Source organism: Aulostomus chinensis, chromosome 18 (assembly GCF_037954235.1).
Source record: "Aulostomus chinensis isolate RoL2024-O1b breed Wild chromosome 18, RoL_Achi_v1.0, whole genome shotgun sequence".
NCBI classification, from domain to species: domain Eukaryota; kingdom Metazoa; phylum Chordata; class Actinopteri; order Syngnathiformes; family Aulostomidae; genus Aulostomus; species Aulostomus chinensis.
In genome coordinates this window covers 10,777,527-10,802,662 of record NC_141337.1, presented here as the reverse complement: position 1 = coordinate 10,802,662, position 25,136 = coordinate 10,777,527, and the positions used below count along the sequence as shown (strand labels likewise).

General features: G+C 45.5%; 3 protein-coding genes across 7 annotated transcripts in view; 1 reads left to right on the top strand and 2 right to left on the bottom strand.

Annotated features, from left to right (window-relative positions):
• Positions 1 to 192: 192 nt before the first annotated feature.
• LOC147245112 (MAPK regulated corepressor interacting protein 2-like) lies at positions 193 to 3,562 on the top strand. Of its 2 annotated transcripts, XM_086184918.1 has the most exons (5): positions 210 to 709; positions 792 to 861; positions 1,148 to 1,287; positions 2,499 to 2,591; positions 3,171 to 3,562. In XM_086184918.1, exons 1-5 carry the CDS (start codon positions 658 to 660, stop codon positions 3,239 to 3,241), a joined length of 426 nt encoding a protein of 141 aa, XP_086041044.1. In that variant the 5' UTR covers positions 210 to 657; the 3' UTR covers positions 3,242 to 3,562. The 2 variants fall into 2 exon arrangements, with proteins under 2 accessions (XP_086041045.1, XP_086041044.1); XM_086184919.1 differs by lacking the exons at positions 2,499 to 2,591; positions 3,171 to 3,562 and adding an exon at positions 1,464 to 1,821 and having other exon boundaries at positions 193 to 709.
• trap1 (TNF receptor-associated protein 1) lies at positions 3,269 to 13,072 on the bottom strand. Its single transcript, XM_086184917.1, has 18 exons — positions 12,855 to 13,072; positions 10,132 to 10,302; positions 9,948 to 10,030; positions 9,694 to 9,834; positions 9,069 to 9,140; positions 8,819 to 8,979; positions 8,612 to 8,721; positions 8,454 to 8,527; positions 8,107 to 8,262; positions 7,779 to 7,899; positions 7,599 to 7,668; positions 7,287 to 7,434; positions 6,979 to 7,164; positions 6,745 to 6,883; positions 6,564 to 6,649; positions 6,340 to 6,485; positions 6,148 to 6,220; positions 3,269 to 5,808 (listed from the first exon to the last, which is right to left on the bottom strand). Exons 1-18 carry the CDS (start codon positions 12,973 to 12,975, stop codon positions 5,707 to 5,709), a joined length of 2,160 nt encoding a protein of 719 aa, XP_086041043.1. The 5' UTR covers positions 12,976 to 13,072; the 3' UTR covers positions 3,269 to 5,706.
• A 497-nt stretch (positions 13,073 to 13,569) lies between these two features.
• The window catches only part of LOC147245110 (CREB-binding protein-like), a 39,910-nt gene continuing 28,343 nt past the window's right edge, over positions 13,570 to 25,136 (bottom strand). Inside the window, exons 13-31 of one of the 4 annotated variants that reach the window (XM_086186270.1) lie at positions 24,716 to 24,904; positions 24,184 to 24,564; positions 23,801 to 23,974; positions 23,446 to 23,626; positions 23,065 to 23,183; positions 22,730 to 22,969; positions 22,505 to 22,593; positions 21,439 to 21,549; positions 21,228 to 21,284; positions 21,040 to 21,117; positions 20,842 to 20,909; positions 20,583 to 20,733; positions 19,311 to 19,457; positions 19,101 to 19,214; positions 18,836 to 19,001; positions 18,077 to 18,244; positions 17,656 to 17,817; positions 16,988 to 17,269; positions 13,570 to 16,902 (exon numbers count right to left, since the gene is read on the bottom strand). In XM_086186270.1, the coding sequence (XP_086042396.1) occupies positions 14,599 to 16,902; positions 16,988 to 17,269; positions 17,656 to 17,817; positions 18,077 to 18,244; positions 18,836 to 19,001; positions 19,101 to 19,214; positions 19,311 to 19,457; positions 20,583 to 20,733; positions 20,842 to 20,909; positions 21,040 to 21,117; positions 21,228 to 21,284; positions 21,439 to 21,549; positions 22,505 to 22,593; positions 22,730 to 22,969; positions 23,065 to 23,183; positions 23,446 to 23,626; positions 23,801 to 23,974; positions 24,184 to 24,564; positions 24,716 to 24,904 (5,181 nt within the window). In that variant the 3' untranslated portion in view covers positions 13,570 to 14,598. The remainder of the gene's footprint in view (positions 16,903 to 16,987; positions 17,270 to 17,655; positions 17,818 to 18,076; positions 18,245 to 18,835; positions 19,002 to 19,100; positions 19,215 to 19,310; positions 19,458 to 20,582; positions 20,734 to 20,841; positions 20,910 to 21,039; positions 21,118 to 21,227; positions 21,285 to 21,438; positions 21,550 to 22,504; positions 22,594 to 22,729; positions 22,970 to 23,064; positions 23,184 to 23,445; positions 23,627 to 23,800; positions 23,975 to 24,183; positions 24,565 to 24,715; positions 24,905 to 25,136) is intronic. The other 3 variants (XM_086186272.1, XM_086186271.1, XM_086186273.1) reach the window with 3 other exon arrangements.

Below are 25,136 nucleotides of genomic sequence, written 5' to 3'. Positions count from 1 at the left end.
AAATTCCTAAAGAGTGTAAGAACAATTTTATGGCTAGGAAACCTATTATATGTAGTTCGTAACTAATTTGTTTGTTTGTTTGTTTGTTTTTTGCTTTATATTTTTACTCCGTGAATAATAAGGGAAATGTGTTAAAATTGTATATAGGCTTAAACATCTTCAGAGGACAAACTGACCGGTCAGGGAACAGTTTCCAGGGACACTGTCTCTTTAAAGCGCGGGGGGAGGCGTGCTGGAGAAGTGGTGCGCGTTGACGGCGTGCGTCCACTGCCTTCTGAGTGACAACCACTGTAACAGGTTATGTGACATTGTGTGACTGCTGGACACCTTTAGCACAAACGTGACGACGAGTTCTGTGTCTGTGTGGGTCGGGAAAGAAGGTTGGGATGCGCCCCGGCTGCGTTACGCGGAGAGTTTACGCGGAGTGTTTTTTTTGTTTTTTTCCCCCGAGGTTACCAAACTATCGCACGTCACTCTCGTGGGGTGAATGCTTCTGTCACCCTGAGCAGCTGAGAGGACTTCAACGCATCTCATAACAAATACAAGCGTTTTTTTTTAATGATTATTTATTTACTTCGAGGGGAGTTTGAATGCGTTTAAGTTTCAAGTCGAGCTGCTCAAAGTGCTGAAGTTTACAGGTGGCTCCGCCTGCGCAGGATGTACACTATTACCAGAGGTCCCAGCAAACTGGTCACCCAGCGACGCACAGGTGAGTCTCAGCCCTCAAACGCTGGACGACCCCCTGTCGTATCGATGGATGATCACGATAGAGAACTGTTCTCTCTCTCCAGGGCCCACGCAGCCGCTTGACAACAAAATAAACGACTTCAAGCATAAACAAACGTCCTGGAACATGCCAGAGTAAGTGCGTGCGTGCGTGCGTGTGTGTGTGTGTGCGCGTGTTTGGTACTTCCAAGTTTTTCAGGTTCCTGGTGGCTCATTTTCGAACTCTTGGCTTCCCTTAGTCTCTGCGCCTGCATGCCTGCCAACCAGCCAGGCTTGTGCGTGTGTGTGACCTTGTGGGAAGTCAAAGGTGGCACATGGTCCTTCATTCAGCTGTTGTGATCTCTTAACTCCTGCACAACTAAACTCTTTCAGTGAGACGTCATCAAGTGAAAGAACTTGTCTCTCTTCTCATATCCATCAGCCTTCCAGCGCCTAAGATAGTTTTCAACCGTCTTAATACCAAGAAGTACAACAATCCTGCCCCGAGTCTTCCAGAGGACAACCAGCAGGAGGAGAGATTCTCCCCCGCACACGAGGAGAACGTCAAGTTTGTCCATGAGGGTGAGAACCGTCTGATGTTTTAGTGTGAGGCAGGCCTTCCCTTGCTGGCTGTTTTATGAATGGCATTGTTCTACTATCAGTGACTCCCTCCCCCACCATGAACGCCACCACTACAACTCTCACTACCTAACAGAGAACCAGCCACTCAGGGAAAGAACCCTGTTGTCTGCTTTCAGGAAAACAGACAAAGAGCTCTGATGTGATTGATAAACTCCAACCGGTGACTGGGTTTTCAAGCTTCCGAGGAACGTTTCTGTCCTGCTGGTGTGGAAGCTCAGCCACTCAGCCCATAAACAACTTGAGTAACCTTGCCTGAGTGGACAAGGACACAAAGCCCCCCCCCCCCTTCTTCACACACACACACACACACATACAATTGACTTTTCTAAAAGTCAGCTACCACAGATAACAATCAACCATAGTTCACATACACACGTGTGATAAGTCTACATTTGAAATACAAATGTCTGCCAGGAGCAGTTGTCCTTGGGGTGACGGGGGCTCAGGACTTGTGAAGTCTTGAACCTGATCTTTAGGCTTAAGTATGTGTGAGAGACTCAAAGACAACAAATAAAGGACTTTGTATTGTGGTGCAGTGTATACTTTGTCCTCAGATTAATTTTCTTAAAATAATATTGGTGCCGCATCAGCAGGTTTTGTCATTTGATGTGTCAGTCGAGTGAGCAGAACTAAGCCAAGCTGAGAGATTTAAAGAAATACTTCATCCATGAAGTGTTTAAAGCATATTTCAGTACTCACACGTTGGTCTTTTGAGCTCGCAAATCCATGAAATACGTCACGTCTTTGTGACTCCAGACTGCAGAAAGAACTGGCCACAAATGTCAGTTTACAACCTTCCAAGTGCAGCGTTGGTTTAATCCATGTCGTTTCTGTCCATCCGTACGCTCAGTCATCCACAAACGCCATGATTTTAGCTCACAGCTCCAGCGAATGAGAACCAGTGGATTGGTCCAGCTGAATATTCAGCTGTTTGCAGTATATGTACTGCAAAAAGAAGGGTAAAATGACACGGAAATAAATGATCCTGACTCCCTTTCAGATTCGATGAAGGAAGCCAGGCCATGAATCAATCTGTAAATGGATGAACTAGATGGGATCGTTGATATGAGCTTTACTGAATCCAATTATGGACATGCAGTACCTTGGATGTGCTCCTGGTGCTTGCACTGACTGGTTCGTTGTGTTTTCAGTGTGGCAGGAGGTGACACAATCGGAGCCAGGAGCCAACCAGGGGCCCGAGGTGGTCTACTTTAAAGACAACACTCCTAGCCCTCACATGGACAGTGAGTACAGCTGCTCTTCTTCTGTCACTGCTCCATCGCCCCCCCCCCCCCCCCCAGCTGCAGTCTTTCAGGTCATATAGGTTACTTTTGAGAAAACGCACATTTGAGGATGAAGTACTGTTACATGTTTTGTGTTTTTTTGCCTTAGCCGCTGTTTTGGGATCCTCTTTTTGAAACCTTTTCCCATCAACAGTCACACAATGAATCTTGGAAAGGGTTTGGCAGCAAATGTCCTACCCTTTAGGTTCTCCATTGTCTGGACACGTCTGCCATGGTGAGGCACCTTCCAAGTGTGAGTCGTGTCGCACCACGAGCATGCATTTGGTCTTCAAACGCAGTTTTTGAATTCCCCCAGATGTGGGGCGGCTAATGCCAGACAGAGCCTTCGCTTCTTTGCTATTTCGATAAACGTACACGCTCATTAACAAAATGGAGACCATGAAGAAGTAACTCATTTATAGAGCTTTTGTTTTTAATTTTCACTGCAGCGATGAAAAAAATTGCATTTCCTCTCCAGCAGAGCATTCCAGTCTCACAAGCTGCAGATGTCTTATCCCCCTCCATCCCTCTGTTTCTCAGACTTTGAGCCCATCGATCTGGATGAATGGTGGGCCCAGCGCTTCCTGGCCAACATAGACAAGTTATCCTGACATTCCTCTGAAACTTGTGGATCTTGATGGGACGATCTAGAGGTGGAGGCGGGACGGCTCCCTGGGAGGAGCACACGGAGCGGCTCTGATGGCCCCCGTTGTGGTTCAGAGACATTGACAGCACTGGGACGCTGACGGAGAAACCACAACGGATCGCTTTTAACTCCAAAAACCGTCCTGCACCGAGTCTCTGGTAGGGAGATGTCCCACCAAAGGACATCTGGAAGCCTGATTTTCTCCCAACTTGCCACCCTCACCGCAGAGATGTCATGTCACTTTGAAAATGCAGTAAAATTGTGTTTTCAACAGGAATCGGCTGGAATTGTTCATTCACTGCACCACAAACATTTTGAAAAATACAAAAATCAAGATTTGGTTTTGAAACTAGGCAATAGCCCATGTCACCTCTAAATATACAGTGGAAATATTTCATTGAGGAATAGCAGTTTAACAAATTCTTTAAGGATGTTAAACTTGGATGTCACAATAAAACACTAGCATAGTGGACAAGTTAATATCTAACTAGGGCTGCACAATATTGGGACTATTTGGACTGATACTGCAACTACAATGGGATCTGTGTCAAAACAAGTGCAGGGAGGACATCTCTGCAACACCATCATCGTCGTCTTCCTCCTCTGCTTTATCCAGTGGGTCTGGGTCGCGGGGGCAGCAGCCTCAGCAAGGAAGCCCAGACTGTCCTCTCCTCAGCCACTTCCACCAGCTCTTCCGGGGGAATCCCAAGGCGTTCCCAGGCCAGCTGAGAGATATAATCCCTCCAGCGTGTCCTGGGTCGGCCTCCTCCCAGTTGGGCATGCCTGGAACACCTCCCAACTGACTCCTCAACATGGAGGAGCAGCGGCTCTACTCTGAGCCCCTCCCTAATGACTGAGCTTCTCACCCTGTCTCTAAGGGAGAGCCCAGCCACCCTGCGGAGGAAACTCATTTCAGCAGCTTGTATTCGCAATCTCGTTCTTTCGGTCATTACCCAGAGCTCATGACCATAGGTGAGGGTTGGAACATAGATTGACCGGTAAATCGAGAGCCTCGCCTTCTGGCTAAGCTCCCTCTTCACCACAACGGACTGGTTTAGCACCCCCATCACTGCGGACGCTGCCCCAATCCGCCTGTCAATCTCCCGCTCCATCCTACCCTCACTCGTAAACAAGACCCCGAGATACTTAAACTCCTCCACCTGAGGTAGGACCTCCCCCGACCTGGAGTGGGCAAACCACCTTTTTCCGGCTGAGGACCTTGGTGTCAGACTTGGAGGTGCTGATTCTCATCCCAGTCGCTTCACATTCGGCTGCAAACTGTCCCATCAAGAGCTGGACGTCGTGGCCTGATGGAGCTAAGAGGACCACGTCATCTGCAAAAAGCAGCGACGACCCCCTCCACCACCCGGCTGTGCCTAGAAATTCTGTCCATAAAGGTTATGAACAGAACCGGTGACAAAGGGCAGCCTTGGCGGAGTCCAACCCTCACTGGGAAGAAGTCCGACTTACTGCCGGCAAAGCGACCAGACTCTCGCTCCTCCGGTAGAAAGACCGAATGGCCCTTTTCTCTGCAACACCATCATAATTCACTTAAAATGCTATTTTGACACAGTTAACTTTGGTCTTCCTCACAGGTCAAATTGCCGCTTGTGATTCATTTCCACCAGCTCAGTCATTTCTTCTCTCTCAACGTTGTGTCTTGACTCTTTCAAAAATGTGGCCTGGACGTTTATTTTGGCAGCACTTCAAATTGTCAAAATGCAATTTTACCAAGTCAAGCTACGACTGGCGTGTGGACGGAGGCAACCATGACCTGTAGGGGTGGGAATCAGTGGTGTACTTTGCTCATGATCGTACAGCAATACAGTGATTGTGTAATATTTATGCATCAGAATATCTGAGGAGAAGCCCTAAGGGAAGACGCTGGAACTTCCACTTCATAGTTGCACTTTTTAAGAATTTGATGACAAAGATGAAAACTATGTCCAACAAAGTGTCTTTCAGCCTCTGGAACAAACAAAAAAACGACAAAAAGAAGTTACAGCTTGTGAGTTTTTAAAATAAAAATATTGGTATTTGCCAGCAGCATACTGATACTGTATCACAGTAATTTGCTGTATGGATGTTTTGTCCCACCCCGACTGACTGAGCCTGTTTAAGGTGAATTAGATGCGGACATAGAAGGTGGAAAAGCTCTCTACAAAGCTGCTAGCATTCCATCGTCGCTCCGTTCTCATTCTCTCCATCAGTGGGGATGAAATACTTCAGATGGGAAACAGATGTGCTTTTACGGCTTCACGTGAACAACTGCCTGCAGCGCCCTTCAGAAGCAGCATGTCTCCAGCTTCGCGCCGCCCTTCAGCTGCTGGAAACACTGAAGGCAACTGTCACCAAAGCCACAATAGTCTGCAAGCACATTCAGACACACACACACACGCACGCACGCACGCACAGAAACACACACTGTTCTCAGTGCTTCTCCAGAGCTCTCGTCAGCAGGTCGGTGAGGCGGGAGATCATCGGCCGGGGGTCGTCGTTCAGGCCCGCTGCGATCATGGCGTTGTCATAAATCTGAAACAAAACAGACCAAGCAAGACAAGTCAATAAGATTAAAGACACAACACAAAGTTCAATTATTCTGAGTAAAAATCCAACTTAAGTGTAAATATTTGCTGGCTTTCTTGGTCAGTGACGGGGTGAATAATATTTACAGCTACAACTCTGGAACTGGACATCTAGAGACCAAAATTCAATAGGGAGCAATTTTTCCGTCGTCGATAATGAAAACCGCAGTCGCACAACAGAATCTTGTACAAAGGGAGGCGTGTTGACATGTCAGCCAACATAATATCAAATAGTTCCATAATTTACACACACACACTTCTGGTTTCTGTGGTGTTTCTACTGTACCTGTTCCAGCAGCAGTCCAGCCAGTTCTGAGTTTGTGTCCTTCAACAAGTGCAACTTCTTGATCAGCTCATGTCTGCCAGAAGAAAGGAAAAGGTACAGGAGAGTTGAACACAGCTGCCACTGGCAAACACACACCATCTTCATACATCTCACACACAAACACACACACACACACACACACACAAATCTTACCCAGCATTGATCTCCAGTGTGGGCTGCAGGATCTGGGCTCTCTCCTCGGTGCTGCGGGCCAACTGTTGGGTGCGCAGGAAGTGGCGTGCAGCACCCATTTCAAGTACAGTGATCATAGCTGGGTGGGTGTCTAGCCGAGGGGTGAGCTGGTGGGGGGGTGGGGTGGTTAAATGTTGGTTCAAGTGTTTAAACCTCAGTTCATGAACCAACTAGCTATTCTCTACCTTGATGTTGGTCACTCGGGGGCCCAGAGAATTCTTCATCCAGGCCATGAGGTCGTCAGCCTGGTCCTGCGTCAGACGCTCAGACGCTGCAGAGGAGAGTAAGTGGGTGTCAGGACTACAAACATGGCAGCCAGAGAGTTCCAGCTAAATACATTAGTAGAGTGTGAAGACAGAAGCAGACCAGGTTTGCTGTCTTCGAACTTCTCCTCCTTGTAGTGATCCACCACGATGTCTGTCTCCACAGAGATCAGCTTCTTCTTGTCGAACTCCCTGAGGTGGAGCAGCGTCAGCTCGTCGAACTGCTCGTAGCAGAACAGCACCTGCACGTGGATGACAAGAAAACAGGACATTTTCAAAACAGATGCAGATTTTCATTCTTGCATGGCAGGCACACGTCTCTTCATCTGTCAGCTACCTCCATGTCCTTCTGTTTCATCGCCTCAAAGTAGGGCGAGTGTTCGGCTAGATGGCGGTTGGGGGCACACAGGTAGTAGATGTTACGTGTACCAGCCTTCATGCGAGTGCCGTATTCCATGAGATTCGTCTGCTGACCAGCTGGCAGAGCCGAGGACTCGAACCTGAGCAGCTTCGCGATATCCTCCTGCACAGACAGTAGAGAGGAAGACTCCAGCCGTTACAGAACACTTCAACTTCATCGCTTTCTTATGACAACAAAACATAAGGGAGATGTTTTTTTCTAGCAGCTTTCCAAAGCGAAGGCACCTTGACGTCTTGTTCCTGGGTGGTGACGATGCCCTCCCTCATGAAGAGGCCGTAGTCCTCAAAAAACTTGCTGTACTTCTCCGGCTCCTTCTTGCTCTGGTCCAGGAGGAAGCGGATAACCCTCTGCTGCAAAACATCCCGGAGCTTCCTGAAAGAAGGAATGCAGCAAATGCGCAACGTGGTAAGAGGTTTTTCCAAGTATATAGACAGTAAAAAAAAACGTCCTGAAAGAAAAATTAAAAAGTGTCTGTCGTATTAATGGGAATATGTTGAAAACAAAGAATCAAGTGAGTTGTGAGTCTGGTCTTTCACCTGATGAGGGCGCTCTCCTGCAGCAGCTCTCTGCTGAGGTTGAGTGGGATGTCCTCACTGTCCACCACACCTGTGCACACACACAAAGTTCAGGTCAAGACTCCAAACTGTTCTGGAATCCATCGAGTCCCACATGTGGCGCCACCAGGAGCAGGTGGAGCTGCTCGGGCGGATTCGAACCTCGGAGGAAGCGCAGCCACTTGGGCAGGATGTCAGTGGCTTTGGTCTGGATCAGAACCTTCCTGCAGTACAGAGCCACGCTGGAGCCCATCTCCCTGCTCACATCGAACATGGACGGCTTCTGTAGATGAAGGAATTCACACGAATAAAACCTCAAGCCCCCAGTGCTTCTTGAAGAGGTGAACTGCAAACCCCCAGTGCTTCTTGAAGAGGTGAACTGCTGGTGTGAATATCAGATGAGCTAAGTGGTCGATATGTGACGTTCCCTTCCTTCTCATCACGAATTTGTCGACACAAACACTAAAACAAAGAAATTAAATCTCCTCACGGTTTCGGGGACGTAGAAAATGCTGCGTATGTTGAGCGGGGCGTCTGCCCGGTAGTGGAGGGTGTAGCGGGGCTTGTCGTAGGCCTGAGCCACATATCGGTAGAACTCCTCATGCTGCCAGTCACTGATCTCTTTAGGCTCCATCATCCACAATGCCTGATGGGTCACAGGTCAAAGAGTATGTTGGATAAAAAAACAAAAAAAACAATGCACAAATACAAATGTATACGCGCCAGTAATGAAACGCTGATTAAACTAGAGGGCACAGTTGGTCACAAGCTGGTTGTTTAATTCTGTGATAATGTTGCATATTTGACGTGTTATACAACGAACGTGGAGCTGCTAACCTGCAGGGTGTTGAGCCTCCGTCCATTCAAGAAAATAGGGAAACTGACAAAGTTGCTGTACTTAGTTACGACATCTGCAACAGACACGACAGGTTCTTTTCATGTGGAGCAGCAGATTAATGAGCAGCGTGCGTTTCGCCGGCTGGGCTCGTTCGTACCTTTAACTCGGTCCTCAGAACAAAACTCCTTGCAGTCGTCCTTGAGGTGCAGCACGATCTTTGTGCCCTGCTGAACGCCACTGGCTTCGGTGATCTCAAAGACTCCAGAGCTGAAGGACACAATGACAGAGGAGTGCATGGTGAAAATGACTCTCATTCTCCTGATGTCACGCTACAGCGTATTCCTCCCTCTTCCCTCTATCTCACCCATCTGAGGACCACTTGTATCCGGGTACTCCGGGCTCAGCAGACTGGGAGTAGACGTCCACACGGTCGGCCACCATGAAGGCTGAGTAGAATCCTACACCGAACTGACCGATGATGGTGCTGCTGGCCTCCGCCTGGCTCTGCAGAGCATCCAGAAATGCCTGGGAGCAACAAGTGAACAATTAAACAAGGAGAACATCATAGATATGATATCAGATGAAGGGTGATGATGAAAAGTTCCAGAGCGAACCTTGGAACCAGAGCGGGCAATAGTACCCAGGTTTGCGACCAGCTCTTCGTGGTTCATCCCGACTCCTGTGTCCTGTAAGAGTACAGAGAACACCAGTCACTGTGAGAGACATCACTGCCTGCCATATTATGTCCATCCACCAGGTGGCAATATCACTCAAATTGAAGCTCAGGAATCCCAGAGAACTTCTACAATGGATGAGCCCATAACCTGAGGCACCCAGTAATCTGGTTCTTCCCTACGAGTCCCAAAGAACATTCATTTTTGTTGTTCCGCCTACACAGGGAACACTGGGGACTTAAGAGCTGAGGACCTATCAGCAGTGGATGTGGAAGTGACCAACCTGTCGGGATTTTTGATACAGTGCAGCGTTGACTAGAAATAGTGTATTGTGGTTGGATCTCTCTGTGATGAGCACCTGCCACCTTTGAACACCAAAAGTGTGACCAGTTTATTCTTGAGTCTCAGTGAACGTTAAGCTGACGGCCGATGCTAAAGACAGTCACCAAGCCCTCCACCATCGTAACACCAGGATTTGTGTCCCTCAGAGTTGCTGTATTGCACAAGTTTGGTAGTCAACTTGAATTCCTGATGGCTGCACGTTCCCCAGGGACATGCACTGTACCTGGATGGTGAAGGTGCCCTTGGAAGCGTCCGTCTGCAGGTGGATCTCCATGGGAGCTGTTTCGCCACCTGCTGTGATCAGTTTGTGGCGCAGTTTTTCAAGAGCATCGCTGCCATTGGAGATCAGCTCTCTGATAAACACCTGGTGGGATGAGGAAGACTCAGATATTGCAAGCAGCCAGAGGGGAAAGTGCAGTTTTAGTGAGTAATTAAAAAAAAAAAATTTTTTTAATAAAAAAGGTATTAAACCCTTACCTCCTTCTCTGAGTATAGCGACCTGGCAACAATGTCTAGCAGCTTCTTTGTCTCAGCTTGAAATTCATGAGTGGAGGAGCTGCCTGGAAAGGTCAGAGGGGTTAGGACACTGCAAGTCGTCCTCAAACTGAAAAGAAATGCCCAGCTAGTTATGATATCCAACAACGAGCGGCTGTTGCAGCACCTTGCACCGACTCTGTGTCTTTGATGATGATATGCAGGGGCTCCTCCTCGGGCTCTTTCTCAGCCTCCTGGGTGCTGTAGTAGGACTGCCGGCTAAGGCCGAGGCACGGCCGCTGAGAGCTCCACACTCTGGGACGGCTGCTCCACCTCTGCTGCGGTCCAACCTGCGGGTCTGAACACAGATGGCGACAGTAGGAGGAGGAATGCCTTAACAGGAGGTGATCTTAATGTAAACATGGGGGATGATAACAAAAATAACATCTTTTTCGAAGGCCCACCAAGATCGTTAAAAATGACATGTCTGCTATGTGATTTACTCTCAGGGGAAGCATCTTTAAAGTGGCTGCATTATTAGTTTGAGGATGAGCCAATCAAGTATCAGATCTTACCCTGCATCACCAGCGGCATAAACTTGCCAAGCAAATGTCACTGTTCACTTTTACTGTTGTCAACGGCATCAACAAGTTACTGCTCACACAACAGGTGGGAATATCTCATTTCAATATTTTAGACCTAGTAACACTTATAACGAGTGATTTCTTTTTTCTTTTTTTTTTTACATCATTGTTCTCATTACCATTTCAATACTTAAGGTAGGTGGAATTTTTGTCAGACTATCAAAAGAGATGTTATCTGAAGTCTGTAGAAGATGATGGGCAGGACTTCATTATTTCATATAAAGTGGTATTTTGACACCCAATGAGCCTCCTGCAAATTTCAATCTTTTTTTTTTTTAAATTACAGTCGTATGAAAAAGTTTGGGCACCCCTGATCATTTTCAAGATATTCCTTTTTAAATCATTGGTTGTTCGGATCAGCAATTTCAGTGAAATATATCATATAGCAGACAAACACGGTGATATTTGAGAAGTGAAATGAAGTTTGAAGGATTTACAGAAAGTGTGCGATCATTACTTAAACAAAAGTAGGCAGGTGCATAACTTTGGGCACCCTTGTTAATTTTTGGATTTGTATACCTTTAGCACTAATTATTGGAACACTAAATTTGTTTGGTAAGCTCACTGACCCTTGACCTACATACACAGGTGAAGCCAATCATGAGAAAGGGTATTTAAGGTGGCCAGTTGCAAGTTGTTCTCCTCTTTGCATCTTCTCTGATGAGTGGCAACATGGGAGCCTCAAAACAACTGTCAAATGACCTGAAAGCAAAGGTTGTTCAACATCATGGTTTAGGGGAAGGATACAAAAAGCTGGCTCCGAGATTTCAGCTGTCAGTTTCCACTGTGAGGAACATAGTGAGGAAATGGAAGACCACAGGCACAGTTCTAGTGAAGGCCCGGAGTGGCAGGCCAAGAACAATCTCAGATAAACAGAGGCGAAGGATGGTGAGAACAGTCAAACTCAACCCACAGAGCAGCTCCAAAGACCTACAACATGATCATAATTCATCTGTCACTGTGCATCGTTCAACTATTCAGCGCACTTTGCACAAGGAGATGCTGTATGGGAGAGTAATGCGGCAGAAGCCTTTTGTGCGCACACGCCACAAACAGAGTCGCTTGAGGTACGCTAAAGCACATTTGGACAAGCCAGCTTCATTTTGGAATAAGGTGCTGTGGACTGATGAAACTAAAATTGAGTTATTTGGACATAACAAGGGGCGGTACGCATGGCGGAAGAAGAACACAGCATTCCAAGACAAACACTTGCTACCAACAGTAAAATTTGGTGGTGGTTCCATCATGCTGTGGGGCTGTGGCCAGAGCAGGTCCTGGCAATCATGTTAAAGTTGAAGGTCGCATGAATTCCAGTCAGTATCAGCAGATTCTTGCGAACAATGTTCAAAAATCAGTGACAAAGTTGAAGCTGCGCCGGGGCTGGATACTTCAACAAGACAACGACCCTAAACACTGCTCAAGTTCTACCGAGGCATTCATGCAGAGGAACAAGTACAACGTTCTGGAATGGCCATCTCAGTCCACAGACCTGAACATTATTGAAAATCTGTGGTGTGATTTTAAGCGGGCTGTCCATGCTGGGAAACCATCAAACCTGACTGAACTGGAGATGTTTTGTAAAGAAGAATGGTCAAAAATACCTTCAACCAGAATCCAGACCCTGAATGGAAGCTATAGGTGGCGTTTAGAGGCTGTTATTTCTGCAAAAGGAGGATCTACTAAATATTGATGTAATTTTTCTGTTGGGGTGCCCAAATTTATGCAATTTATGCACCTGCCTACTTTCTGTAAATCCTATAAACTTCATTTCACTTCTCAAATATCACCGTGTTTGTCTGCTATATGATATATTTCACTGAAATTGCTGATCCGAACAACCAATGATTTATAAAGGAAAATCTTGAAAATGATCAGCCCAAACTTTTTCATACGACTGTAATTGTGCAGCCCTAAAAATCTCTGACTTTACTTGCATTACTGCTCCGGAAAATGTACTTTAATGGTATCAAATATCTATTATAATCTATTTAACTTTCTATCCTCTAAAATCGATGGTTCACTGCTTCGGTTTTGGTGCCAATGCATATTCATACACATATCCGTTGTGTTTTAATCAAACAATAACTAGAACGAATACAATAAAATCTTGTTAACAGTCAGGAGACGGTACCTTTGCAGGTCCGACCTCCACCTCCGCTGTCAATCAGCGATTTTCTCAGCAAAGGAACGAGACTGCATAATGTAGGAGGATTTTGTTGCTGTCTACTGAGTTAGCACGCTAAGCTAGCACACACTCACGACTTACCCCCTCTCCCGGAGCGCGAGACAACTCCGCTGCTCAGCCCTCGTGTACATAACGGTAACAGGGAACGGGCCCTCGCGGACAAACCGACAGTTAACCGAGCAAGAGAGAAGTAATGGGACATGATGAAGGCTGAAATAAGACGTTAAACAGCTTGGGTCAACTCAACAGGGGACACACGCCGTGTTACGATACCAGCTAGGACCCCGCGTCTGCACGGTACTGACGCAACCAGGGTGTCCACCACGTTGCCTGCTGACAAATTAAAATGACCTAATTCAATTCAATAAAAAGAAATAACACAACAAGGTTTACATTTGTCGATTAGACGAAGGAAATCATGAATCTACATCAACTCATATTGTTCTGTTTTCTTTTTACTGGCCACCATTAGTATTATTGTAACTCCAATTCTTAATTTTCCTTCCCAAGGTCAACTAGTGGTCATCTGAATAGAAAAACTGAACTAAAATTTAAGTTTACAATAACAGCAGAACCAATGTATTGACAAATCTGAAATTCAAATAATTAACAATAGCCATATTTTCTTTGTGAAATTCATTGAAACAGATCTAATAATTGTAAGAATTTGTAACTGAAATAACACTTGAAACAGTTGTTACATTACTATTATGGTTGGGGGACGGGGGTGTATGTAATGTTTTAATCCTGAAAACAATCAGTAACTTCATCAACTTCTTCAAACAGATTTATTCAAACCAAAAAAGTAGAAGCAGAGTCTGTGGCACACAGGTTTATTTAACAATATGGTATATAAGTACGAAATGAGCCATTTTGAACCAGTTTGTACAGTGATTTCATTCTTATTTTCTGCATATTTACAGGTTTGTCTAGCTGCATGATTTCCATTAGAGAACAGTTCATCATCAATTCAAGTTTAATGCAAGAGAGAAAATGATGCACAAAACTCTCTGAACACAAATCAGCAGTTAAACAAGTTCATTTCCCACCACAGGCAAAAGAGGTACAGGACTCGAAGAGAAGTTCTTTAGACTGAAGGAGAGACGAAGCAATTATTCGAACATCTGCAAGACAAATACTGAGCCGAGGCCAGTAAAAAGAACATTCTGGCACCTGTGAACATTAACAAGCTTCAAAGCAGGTTTCTTTAACACCTGCCTGTTGTGTTTGGGTGTGTGCAATAGTTACTAGATCTATACAAATACGTTAATCTCCCATAGACTCTGCAAACAGGAAGGAAATTTAAGGCTTTCCCAAAGGCAGTCCTTTTGAAAAATGGCATATTAGAATAAATTAGCCAGGAACAGAGAAACTGAGCAAGAGGTGAAACCTGGCAAAAAATTTCCAGACAAATAATTTTACAGTCTGCTCAACACAAATACAATATTAATTTGCAAAGATACAAAATAAAAAAAGAAAAATCAAATGAAATATTTTTTTTGTTTTGCAAAGTTTTGTTTAAAAAGTCAATACCAGAGCATAACAAATGAAAACCAAATTTAAACAACACAAAGACCAGGGCAAATTCTGGCATGGCTGGTCTGAACCAAAAATATATCCTTTTGTGTAATTTGCTGTCGTCCCCCCCCCCCCCTCCCCCTCCCCCAACAGCAAATGTGAAATCACTCTGTGGGAATAAAAAGCAATCCCTTGGTTAAGGAAAAGTTCACAGTCTGTAGGCCTCATACACCTCCTTTTAGCTTTTTACATCAGCATTACAAAAATGTCAGCTGAAAAGAGAACAAGGCCTTTCTGTCATGAAATGCTACAATCCTTCAACAAATTTCTCCAGCGTGTCTCCCGTCGTGTCACCGACCATGCCCATGTCATTACTCAACCCTCCTCGGTTCGGTGTGTTAAGCTGCGGCAGCATGGCACTCTGCTCCGGTGTTCCCATGTGTCCCTGGTCCAATGGACCTGACATAGGTCCTCCAAGGCTCGGGTGAGGTGAACCAGAGTGGAGGGCACCGTGCTGGGGTGAAGGCTGAGGCTGTATCCGTGGGGAGGGGCTGGAATGAGGGGGCTGCTGTGAAGGTGGACGAGGCGATTGCACTGGGGCTGGGGAACGTACTTGGTTTCCAAGGGTGTTAGCCATTGTTGGGCCAGTCAAGTGAGCACCTCCCTGCCCTTGGCCTTGGAGCATGTGGGGTTGTGGACTCATCGAATTTGCCTGTGCTGGAGAGCTCATCTGCTGCTTCAACATCTGCTGCTGCTGTTGCTGAAGCATGCGCTGTTGAAGGATGTTCTGAGGTCCATCCATGCCCATGCCAGGTTGGCCCATTTGGGATGCGGGAGGGAGCTGGCTCATGGGCCCCCCACCTCCTTGCATCGCCATTTGCTGCTGCATACGGAGTTGGGAGTAGCTTGCTGGCCCTGGCTGCTGCTGAGGGAACTGACCATGACCCTGAGGCATGCCTCCCTGTTGTTGCTGCGCCTGTTGCTGCTGCTGCATCTGCTGCATCCTGAGCAACTGTTGTCTACGGTACATCTGGGGGCTGCCATTTTGAGCAGCACTGATCATTTGACCTTGGGGGCCCATGGGAGCCATACCTTGGGGACCTGCCTGCTGTTGGGGCTGCTGCTGAGGTGGCATCACTTGTCTCGGCACCTGATTTGCCATTGCTGCCATAGCCTGCATTCCTGCCTGAGACGCCAACATAGCCTGAGGGTTTGGCTGCTGCTGGGGCTGCTGCTGTTGCTGTGGCTGGTTGGCTTGGTACTTGGCAGTTCTCTGTTTAATGAAGGCCGCCATAAGTTGGGGGTTGGACTTGAGGATGTTAAGGACCTGCTGTTGCTGCTGAGGGGAGCTTGGAGATTTGAGAGTGCGCAGTAACTCCTGCAGGGCACTCGGAGCAATGTTACTAGGCATCCCACGGGGCATACTTTGCTGCTGCGGGGTCATACCCTGTTGTGATGGCCCTTGGGGGGGCATGACACCAGGCATTTGGAGACCCTGTTGCTGGGGCATTATGGGTCTTTGCATTAGCTGGCCCTGCTGGGGTATGTTGGTTCCCTGAGCCTGCTGAGGGGCCATAGGGCCTTGTTGAGGAGGGACCTGTGGCTGATGACCCTGGGGATTCTGCATGGGATTCGGCATTCCTGGACCCCATTGGCCCTGCTGCAGAGGCTGCATCACCTGGGGTCCCCGGGGCCCTTGCATCATCTGCATTTGGCCCGTCATGGGACCCATCATGCGTGGGTGGTTCATGGGCATCCCATTCATGGCATAATTCTGCTCCTGCCTTGCCTTGGCTACCATCTCGATCTGTCTGGCCACCTTAAGGGCTGCCAACAGAGGCTGCTGCTGCTGCTGCTGCTGCTGCTGCGGCAGCTGAGGCTGCTGTTGGTGTGACAAGCTAGGCAGAGGTGACTGTTGCTGATGGAGAGGTGATGACTGAGGCCCTGGCTTGCCCTGTGGGATTGGTGTCGGGGGCTGGCTGCTGCGGCCATTGTTGGGAAAGCCTTGGGCAATATTAGCAGGGTTGGTTGGCTGCTGCTGCTGCTGCTGTTGGGGCTGATTGGGCATGGGCTGGGGGGTTTGGGGTGTATGAGGCTGCTGCACAGAGTTGGGAGTGTCAGGGGCAGATGAGGTAGGTGGCGATGGAAGGGGCATAGCCCTTCCAGCCATGGTGGCCATTCTGCGGCGCATCATTTGAGCCTGCTGGAGCCTATGCTGCAGCTGCTGCTGACGGAGTTTTTGCTTGATGTTGAGACAGAAGGGAACGGGACATTTGTTCTCCTGACAGTGCTTGGCATGATAACAACATAGAGCAATGAGCTGCTTGCACACGGGGCAGCCACCATTGGTCTTGCGCTTGCAGCCCTTGGTGTGCTGAACCACCCTCTTCATCTTCTGACATGACGGCAGAGAGCAGTTGGCATTGCGGCACTGGCAGGCGTGGACCAAGGACTGAATGCAACGCTGGATACTGAGACGTCTGCTCTCCTGAGGGCTCTTGGAGGCCTCTCCACTCTGGCTGTTGTTGTCATCATCTATGCCCAAGCCCCACTTCACCATCTGGTGTTCATGGCCCTTAGTGTTGTAGCAGTTAATGCATAGGTCATAGTCCTGGGGACAGGTAACAAGACCACATTAAAGTTAGAATGTAAAATGAAACAGATGCAGATTTCTGTAAAGTAACACTATTCCCTACCTCGCAAACAGTGCAATGCCAGCGTGTTTCCACATGATGCTTGCACTCATTACAGGTGTACACAAAGCGGTCCTGACCCTGGTTGTGCAGCTCCACCAACATACACATTGTGCTCCATTTACACCTTCTCAACGAGCTGAACTCCCAGTGCTTATCCCTGGCCAAAGTCAGAAAGGCATCACGGCCATCCATCAGGTCACATGTCAACAAGGGGTCAGGGTCCATGATGGGTGGGAGGGTGTTAATGACTGGCCCAGAATGAAGATGGATAACAAAGAACACCTAGTAGTAAAAAAACAGTATAAGACATTATACATTAGTTTTAAAGACATTCAATGTGCAATAATACTGATTCCCCTCCTCAGTCTATTCCAAGAAGCAGGCATCTCCTCACCAGGTATTACAAGTATGTAGCTTGCTCTCTAAAGTACAAAGGCCCCTTAAGCCTTCTTGAAAATGTACAACAAAATATACATTTTTGTTCCTCATTTGAACATGCTGTTGATTTGTGTATTAGTGAATGCCTCTTGGGAGAAGGCTTTGACTTGTGCCACTGAAAAACAAACCAGCTTAGTCTTGTGTAGTTACTGTTAATTAGTCATGTCAACCACATGGCTAGCGCTCAAGTAATAGACGAAAATTTATTGACAGTTGATAGGGTTTCCCACCTCCTTATGCTTCTCCATTGTGGCATAGAGCTTCTGGGACAAATCATTGGCTACATTCGGCATCCCAGGTTTTTTCTTATTGGCTCGGCTGACGCTGCTCTTGTTTTTGTTGGTTTTCTTGTTATTCTTCTTTTTGGCATTCTTGCTGTCAGCGTGGGCTCCCTTGAAATAGATGGACATCAACATTTTGAGAGGGAGGCAGAGATTTCACAAAAAGCAAGACGAGATTATGCAATTAAACTGAGTGGTTATACAATGACTGAGTGCCTGCTGAAAGCTTTTACATAATGAGGACTTGAGGATGATAAAAAATTTGGGGTGAGACAAAAGTCTTAGCACCAGTCTGTTGGTTTTGGCATAACAAGAGCATTCCTCTATAAAACCCATTTCAAAATGCTCAATTCACCTATCTATAACTCACTTCAGTTGTCTCAGAGGAGGCTGTGTTCTCCTCCTTCTTCCGCTCCTCCTCCTCCTGCTCCAGCTCCTTGATGCTCTCCTCCAGAACATTAGGCCAAAAGTCACCCTCAAAGTATGGCAGCTCGTACGCACTGGTCAGCCGGTCTTCTGTTGCTTGCTTGAATATGTCCTGAACACGGATGAAAAATTCTCATCAAGCAAAATAGCAATATTGCTTCTTCACAGGGGGACCTTAAGTTTGACTGAGTTACATGTGACTCATTAGATTTTCACTGACATTAACTATGAGTTATTTTCTCCACTGAAACCAAATATAAAAAGTACTTCTATTGTAATATGATGTTGAAAGTAGCCAAAGAGCCTTTAATATTTATTGTTTGACAGTAGTTAGAAGATAAGTTTATGTTCCCATAGATTTTGCAATAACTACAATCAAACACAAGAGGGAGTCATTCCTGTGCAGCATATGGTGGGATACTGTTAAACACACATTAATCTTGAAAGAGTTTAGGCTTTAGAGTGTCAAAAGTTAATTTTAAGTGCATGTGAACTAATAAATCTAAAGCATAAATGTTGGTATAACTTACATTTTACTTAAAAAAAAGCTAGAGCAATAAAGTAGTAGCAATGATGTATTCAGATATTAGGTCCCTATGAGACCAATAACAATACAAAATGGTCTTACTGCAACAGGCATCAAGATTCATTCTCACTACAGGTACAACTCATGATCAAAGAGTAATTGTGTTAGCTTGCTGACCTTGTAATCATGTAGGATTCTCTCAGCTAAAGCCTTGTCCAGCATTTTCCTGTACCACTCTTGGAGCCTCTTGGGCTTGGGAATCTTTTGGTCAGGAGGGTGGCAGTGGAAAATGTAGTCATCTCCTTCACTGGGTGGGCAGGCCCAGATGTGACCCATCACATACCTGAGCAGGACAAGTTATTACCACTATACTTTAGCAAGAATGATACATTCAATGACATCATGTCAAAATAGCATTCCGCTCAGAGCTGCTCTTACTTACCCCAATTTCTTCACATACTCCAGGTAGCCTATCAAGATCTCATGGTACACTGCAGTCCTTAGCATACGAGGTCTGAAGAAGTGAATACTGTCGAGGTATGATATGTAAACCCGTCTGCAAGACAAACGTTTTGTTAATTTAGGATCAAAGAGAAATGGGCACAAAAAAAAACCCAAACAAATATTTTTAATTTGAGTTTACTTTGTTTACCTGGTATTTGGAAAGGGGCAATCTGAGCCATACTCCTGGACATGCATGCCAAAGAAACAAACATCCACCCCGTCTATTTCCTCAAATGCAAAAAGTGCTTTGGTTCTGTAAGGGAAGCTCTCTACCATCTCACCAGAGTCAACAAATCTGTGGAAAAGAAGGCATTAGTCAAGTTTTAGGATTCTTTTTTAAAAAGAGTCCTTAATTTTTTTTTTGTAAAATTTCATGGTTGACAGAAAATTGAATGGGCTAAAGACTGAGGGCTAATTTTGTGATCAGAACTTGTACGCAAAGAGATTTATATCAGAAATGGATGACTGAGGTTACTGAAATTAAGTCAAAGCACAAATTCTGAGCAAGACAGCAATAATGTGGTATATATTTTTTAGAGAATCTAGATTCCCAGTGACTTCCAAGTTTAAAGTCATTTAATATGTAATAACTCATTACATTAAAAAAAGCAATGTCTTATTTTGTATCACAGTGTGTCATGGGAGAGAGGACTGACCACAGGAGGACAAATACTTTTGATTAATCTGTCCAAAAAAGAAAGAAAAAAAGGAAACTTTGCCTTAAAATACAAGCAAATAAACTTTCAGACTGAGAGAAATAAAAACGTCTGTAACTGAGGTCTGCCTCCAATCCAGGCCTGGTACCCTCTGCACTTGAAAGTAAATAAATGTTCCCAGCCACTGCACTTCAGGTTATTCAGTATGTAATCCCCATGTCCCAATTTCTTGAGAAAGGTAAGAATCTTTGTTTAAAGGCACATATGACCCACGACACAATATGGGTGCAGTAGCAGCAGTTCTACAAATGCTTTAGAATTTCTTACTATCATTAATTCAAGTTAAGTGATCTTCATTCATAAAGAGCTTCTCAACAAAACCAGCAGTAATGATGAAAAAAGTCACAAAATGCATTCCTGTATATTGTTGTGGGATTACAGATATATCCAATGAGCCAAACATAAATGGTAAAATGGTAAATGGACTCAGTTTTATATAGCGCTTTTCTACCTTAGCTGTACTCAAAGCACTTTACAGTGTCATCTCATTCACCCATTCACACACTGATGGTGGAGGCTGCCATGCAAGGTGCCAACCTACTCATCAGGATCAATTATGGGTTCAGTATCTTGCTCAAGGACACTTTGACATGGTCACCGGGGTCGGGGATCGAACCAGCGACCCTTTGGTTGCTAGACGGCCACTCTTCCCCTGAGCCATGCCGCCCATGGCGTAAAACACATTCAGCACGTGAGGACCTTACCTAGACTTCATGCCAGGCTTAACCTCCACAGTTTTGTCAGAGCTGGCCACCACTCGCACAAACACCTCACCAGCCTCTGGGTGGTTCTGTCTTTTTAAGTACTTATTCACTCTGTCCTCAATATAGGTCCCCAGTCTCGTGGATTGCAACCCTGTACAAACACAAGCACATGAATGATGACGTAAGCTATTAAGTATGATCACTTTAAAAAATATATAAGGTTAGTGCTGTTTTGGTTTTGTTTTTTTATACGACTTACTTCGAGCTGAAAACTTATTCTCCTTTCTTGCTTTACCAGACTTTTTGAGACAGTTATCACAGATAAAGCTAAAAGGAAAAAAACATCAAACATTATCTACTGACCCACAGTAACTAATCTAAGTAGAAATTCCTTTGAGCAAGTTGAAAATGTACTTCAATAAATAGCTGGACTGAATTCAGTTGAGGGCAAACTTACCCTGATGGCCAAATGACTTCATAGTGGAGCACACAGATCTGATGCATCTTCCGTCCGCAATCTTTACATTCAATAAACCTGCATGGACAATTGTTGACTTTTTATATGTTTTTACGTGTAAAGGATTAAGGAAGTGTAACTGTCATCATATCGAGTCTCATTACAACCAATGCCCAGACAGTACTCACGGTTCAGGGTCCAACATGTCATTTTTCTTCTTCTCAAACTGCTCCTTTGAAATCATGCTGCACCGAAAATAGGAACAAAGAACAACAATTTCAACTCCGCTTCTTTGACTATTACTGCTATCTACATAATGAAGCCCAGAGACAAACAGCCAGGTAGTCTTGACAGATGACTACTAGGTTACTGTTTAGTCTTCCAAGCCTGGTAACTTACGTCTGAGGCTGTGCCGGGTCATCCCCCAGGGTCACACTGTTGCCCTGGATCTCATTGAAGCACTTCTCACAGAAGTGATACCTGTCGGCAATAAGGCCATATTTGGGTGAACTGCAGCCAGCACACACAGTAGCAGCACAGGCAAACCAGCGCACAGGTGGCAGAATGAACAGAGCACATGGCAACAACCAAGGACGGAGAATGAGCAGCGAACAGATGGAAGGACGGACACACACACACACACAGGCAGAGGTAAAGGTTAGTCATAACTAAAATGATCATGATCCAGTGACTCTCATTCAAACTGAAACAGAAATGGGAGAAACATGCTTAAATGCAGTTAATGATGTAATGCACACCTGTCAAACTACTATTTGTTGAAACCACATTACAACTGCATGCTGGAGTACAAGACAGAACACACATTTTCACTTCAATCATTTATAACAAAAGCAAGATGCTGTATGGAAAATAAATCACGCAGGCATGTAAGGGGGTACAGAATGAGAGATGATGGAAATACAAGTAAGGATGTTTTTGCTGAGATCTTATTGAGTGTTTCAGACATATATTGGGAGCCAAAGTGATGATTGCCTTCTATTATTAAATGTCATTTTAAGAATGTTGCTTTGCATTATGACAAATAAATTGATATATCAGACACACTGACTTTTTGTTTAAATTGTTGTATTATTACCCTTTTATCCTCACAGAATTTAGTATGGAGTAAGATTTGAATGGTGCAGTCACATATTCTGAGCAGCAGGGGGAACTTGGGTGCTTGTTGTAGGGCACAATCAATGCAAGATAAAAAGCTTGATCATGGAAGTCATGCCTAGCTAAATTATAGGACCCACTGGTGTCAGTCACAACCTAATAATGGATAGGCTGTGTGAACTAAGTCCTTGCAGTTTGTGGGCAGGTATGGATGTAATGTGAATTGGTGTCTTTAGCCCTGTTCCAGTCATCAGACTAGAGATATACTCCCTCTTTGGAAACAATCCATCTTTTTGCCCATTTAAAAAAAAAAATTTAGTAGATGAGCAGGGTCAGCGTGCAGGTTTACCTGTTCTGGTAGCTGTAGTAGGTGCCATCCCTGGAGATGGTGCACAACTGTTTGCCATAGCAACATAGTGTCTGGGGTGAGAACTCGTACTGTGAACACAATGAAAAAAAAATGGTTCAAACAGAATTTAATGCAGTAACTGAAATACAGGCAAATATTAATGTGAGATGGCATCATAAATGTAGTGAAAAGTGGCTCATAAATAACCACCATTAGTTGTCTCACCTTTCGGCCACAGCAGTAGCCCAGACCCTGCATGACAGGGTCAATCTCCGCCTCAAACACTTCAGCCAGTTTGGTGCAGTACTTGTAAACACGAGATGTTTTACGGTTGTACAGCCAGGCATTGTTGAACATGAGCCACACATCGTCCACATATTGCCATGGCTCCTGGTACTGGCCCGTGTCCAGTTTGCGCTTGATGGTTGACAGGTCGATGGGATTCTTAACTATGTCGAAGTAGTCCTGTAAAGCATGAGATACACATTAAGCTACACAGCTCATACTCTATGGTGGTTCTGTGCATCTGGTAATGATGTAAAAAAGGTGTGGACACTCACAGGGATGCCAAGTAGCATGGGGTCTACAGGTTGTCGGAACGGCAGTGACTCTGGGTCTTGCCTGTAGAGGGCCTCAAGCGTTGGCATTAGGGCTTGTCTTAGTTCTTCTGGCTTGAAAACTGGGCAGATGATAAAAATGTTAATAAACATCAACTGTACAACCGCCAATGTCAAATGACAAAAACAGATGTAATTCCTGTGAAATACATTTTGGGGAAAAGTAAATATTGTAGATTCTCAATTCAATTTAAAAAAAAAATCTGCTTCATGTCACTCAAGATCCATTGAGAAGATTTACTTGCAAATGATATCAAAATTAGTGCAACCATCAACACGAATAAAGTTACATTATAAGATGTTATATATAAATTATATCCTCACTTTTTTTGCGATTCTGTGTATTAGAGGTGGCTGAAGTGCCGTTGGCCCCACCCTCCTCCTCTTCTTTGGGTTCTGCCTTCATCTCCGGCTTCTTCTCCTCAGTTTCCATTGGTTCCTGCTTTGGCTCTGCTGAATCTGGTTCCTCCTTCTTCACCAGTGGGGGTTTGGTTTCATCATCCTGCTACAAGAAGACAGCCATGATTGACCAACAACATTCCGCTGATGACTTAGCAAAAAAGGAACTTTAATGCATTTAAATAAAAGCTGAGGGCAAAAAAGCACAAGTTATATTTACTTTTAGGATGTGGTGTCAATAGTAATCTGGTGTAGGTCTTGAAGATTTACTTCAACTTACCTCCATTTTTACACCTGTCTGCTTCTTCCCAGAATTGTTGTCGTCATCTTCGTCTTTTCCCTCAGGTTTGACTTCAGTACCAGTGACATCTGGTAGGGTCTGCTGAGAGTTCAGCTCAGCCACAGAGGCTGGGGTGGGCACTCTGTTATCAATGCTGGCTGCTCCCTGGGACAGCTTAAAGGAGACAAAAGGCATTTTAACTACCACAATGGTGATCACTTTAAGGTCACTGAGACTTAATGTCAAATGAAGAATGTCAATTCATCATGACACACAATCACCCTTTTACAGACTACAAATAGCTGCTTCAGGTGCTTTGCCTTGGCAAAAGCATAACCAACAACAAGAGCTGTGACAACAATATTAACTATGCAGTGTCTCACCGGTGTGCTGGGATGCTGGGCCTGCACTGAGGTGGGCTGCTGCATCTGGCTCGGGGGTTCAGGCTGGGGTTGCAGGGGTGTGAGTGGTTGGGAAGGGTCAGGTGGCGTACTCATGGCTGAGGGGGGACCGGGGAGGCTACTGGGTATGTGGGTTGGGGTGGAGGAGGGCCCACTTGTAGAGGCAGGAGTGGAGGGCTGGGGAGGCACCTGGGCCTGAGCAGGAGGATGGTGCTGCTGCAGTTGCTGCTGCTGAGGCTGCAGACTGGCAGAGGCACTGGGTGGAGGTGTGGTTACCAAGGTGGGCTGGGCTGGAGGGCCACAAGGCAACTGGGAGCCCAGTGAACCCAGCGCATTCAGAGGGAGGTTAGAGTTCTGTGGCTGCTGTAACAAAGAGGGATCCACCGTTAGTATACAAATGAACAGCATTCACACAGCACCATGCTGACACCCAAAGACTTTGCTTAAACAAACAGGGGAAGATGCACTTAAAAATGGCAATGATCATATTAAACCACAGCACAGTTCTCCTCACCTGTGTAACAGCCGCTTGTGTAATAGGCTGGCCCATGCCTACATTCACATTCATTGCTCCACCTGCAGCTGCAGGGAACTGGCTCTGTGGCAAGAATTGGCCCTGGTTGGATGGCTGAGCAACCATGTTATTTGCATGATTACTCATCATTCCTTGAGTCTGAGGCATTCTTGAAGGAGACATGCCCATCTGAAACAGGAAACAAACAAGTGAGCAGGTACCTAGTATTTAGCACTTGCCAAGTATCTGAATGGAATGCAGTTTATACTGGTACTACTACTACTACTACAATTGCAATCTAAAAAATAAACTGCACTCAATCACAACATTACATAACAAGGCACAATAACATCTACAGTCAAAGAGGAACATAAAATGACTCTAAGGCCTATTTTAGGATCTGCCAGATTGTTTGTTAACA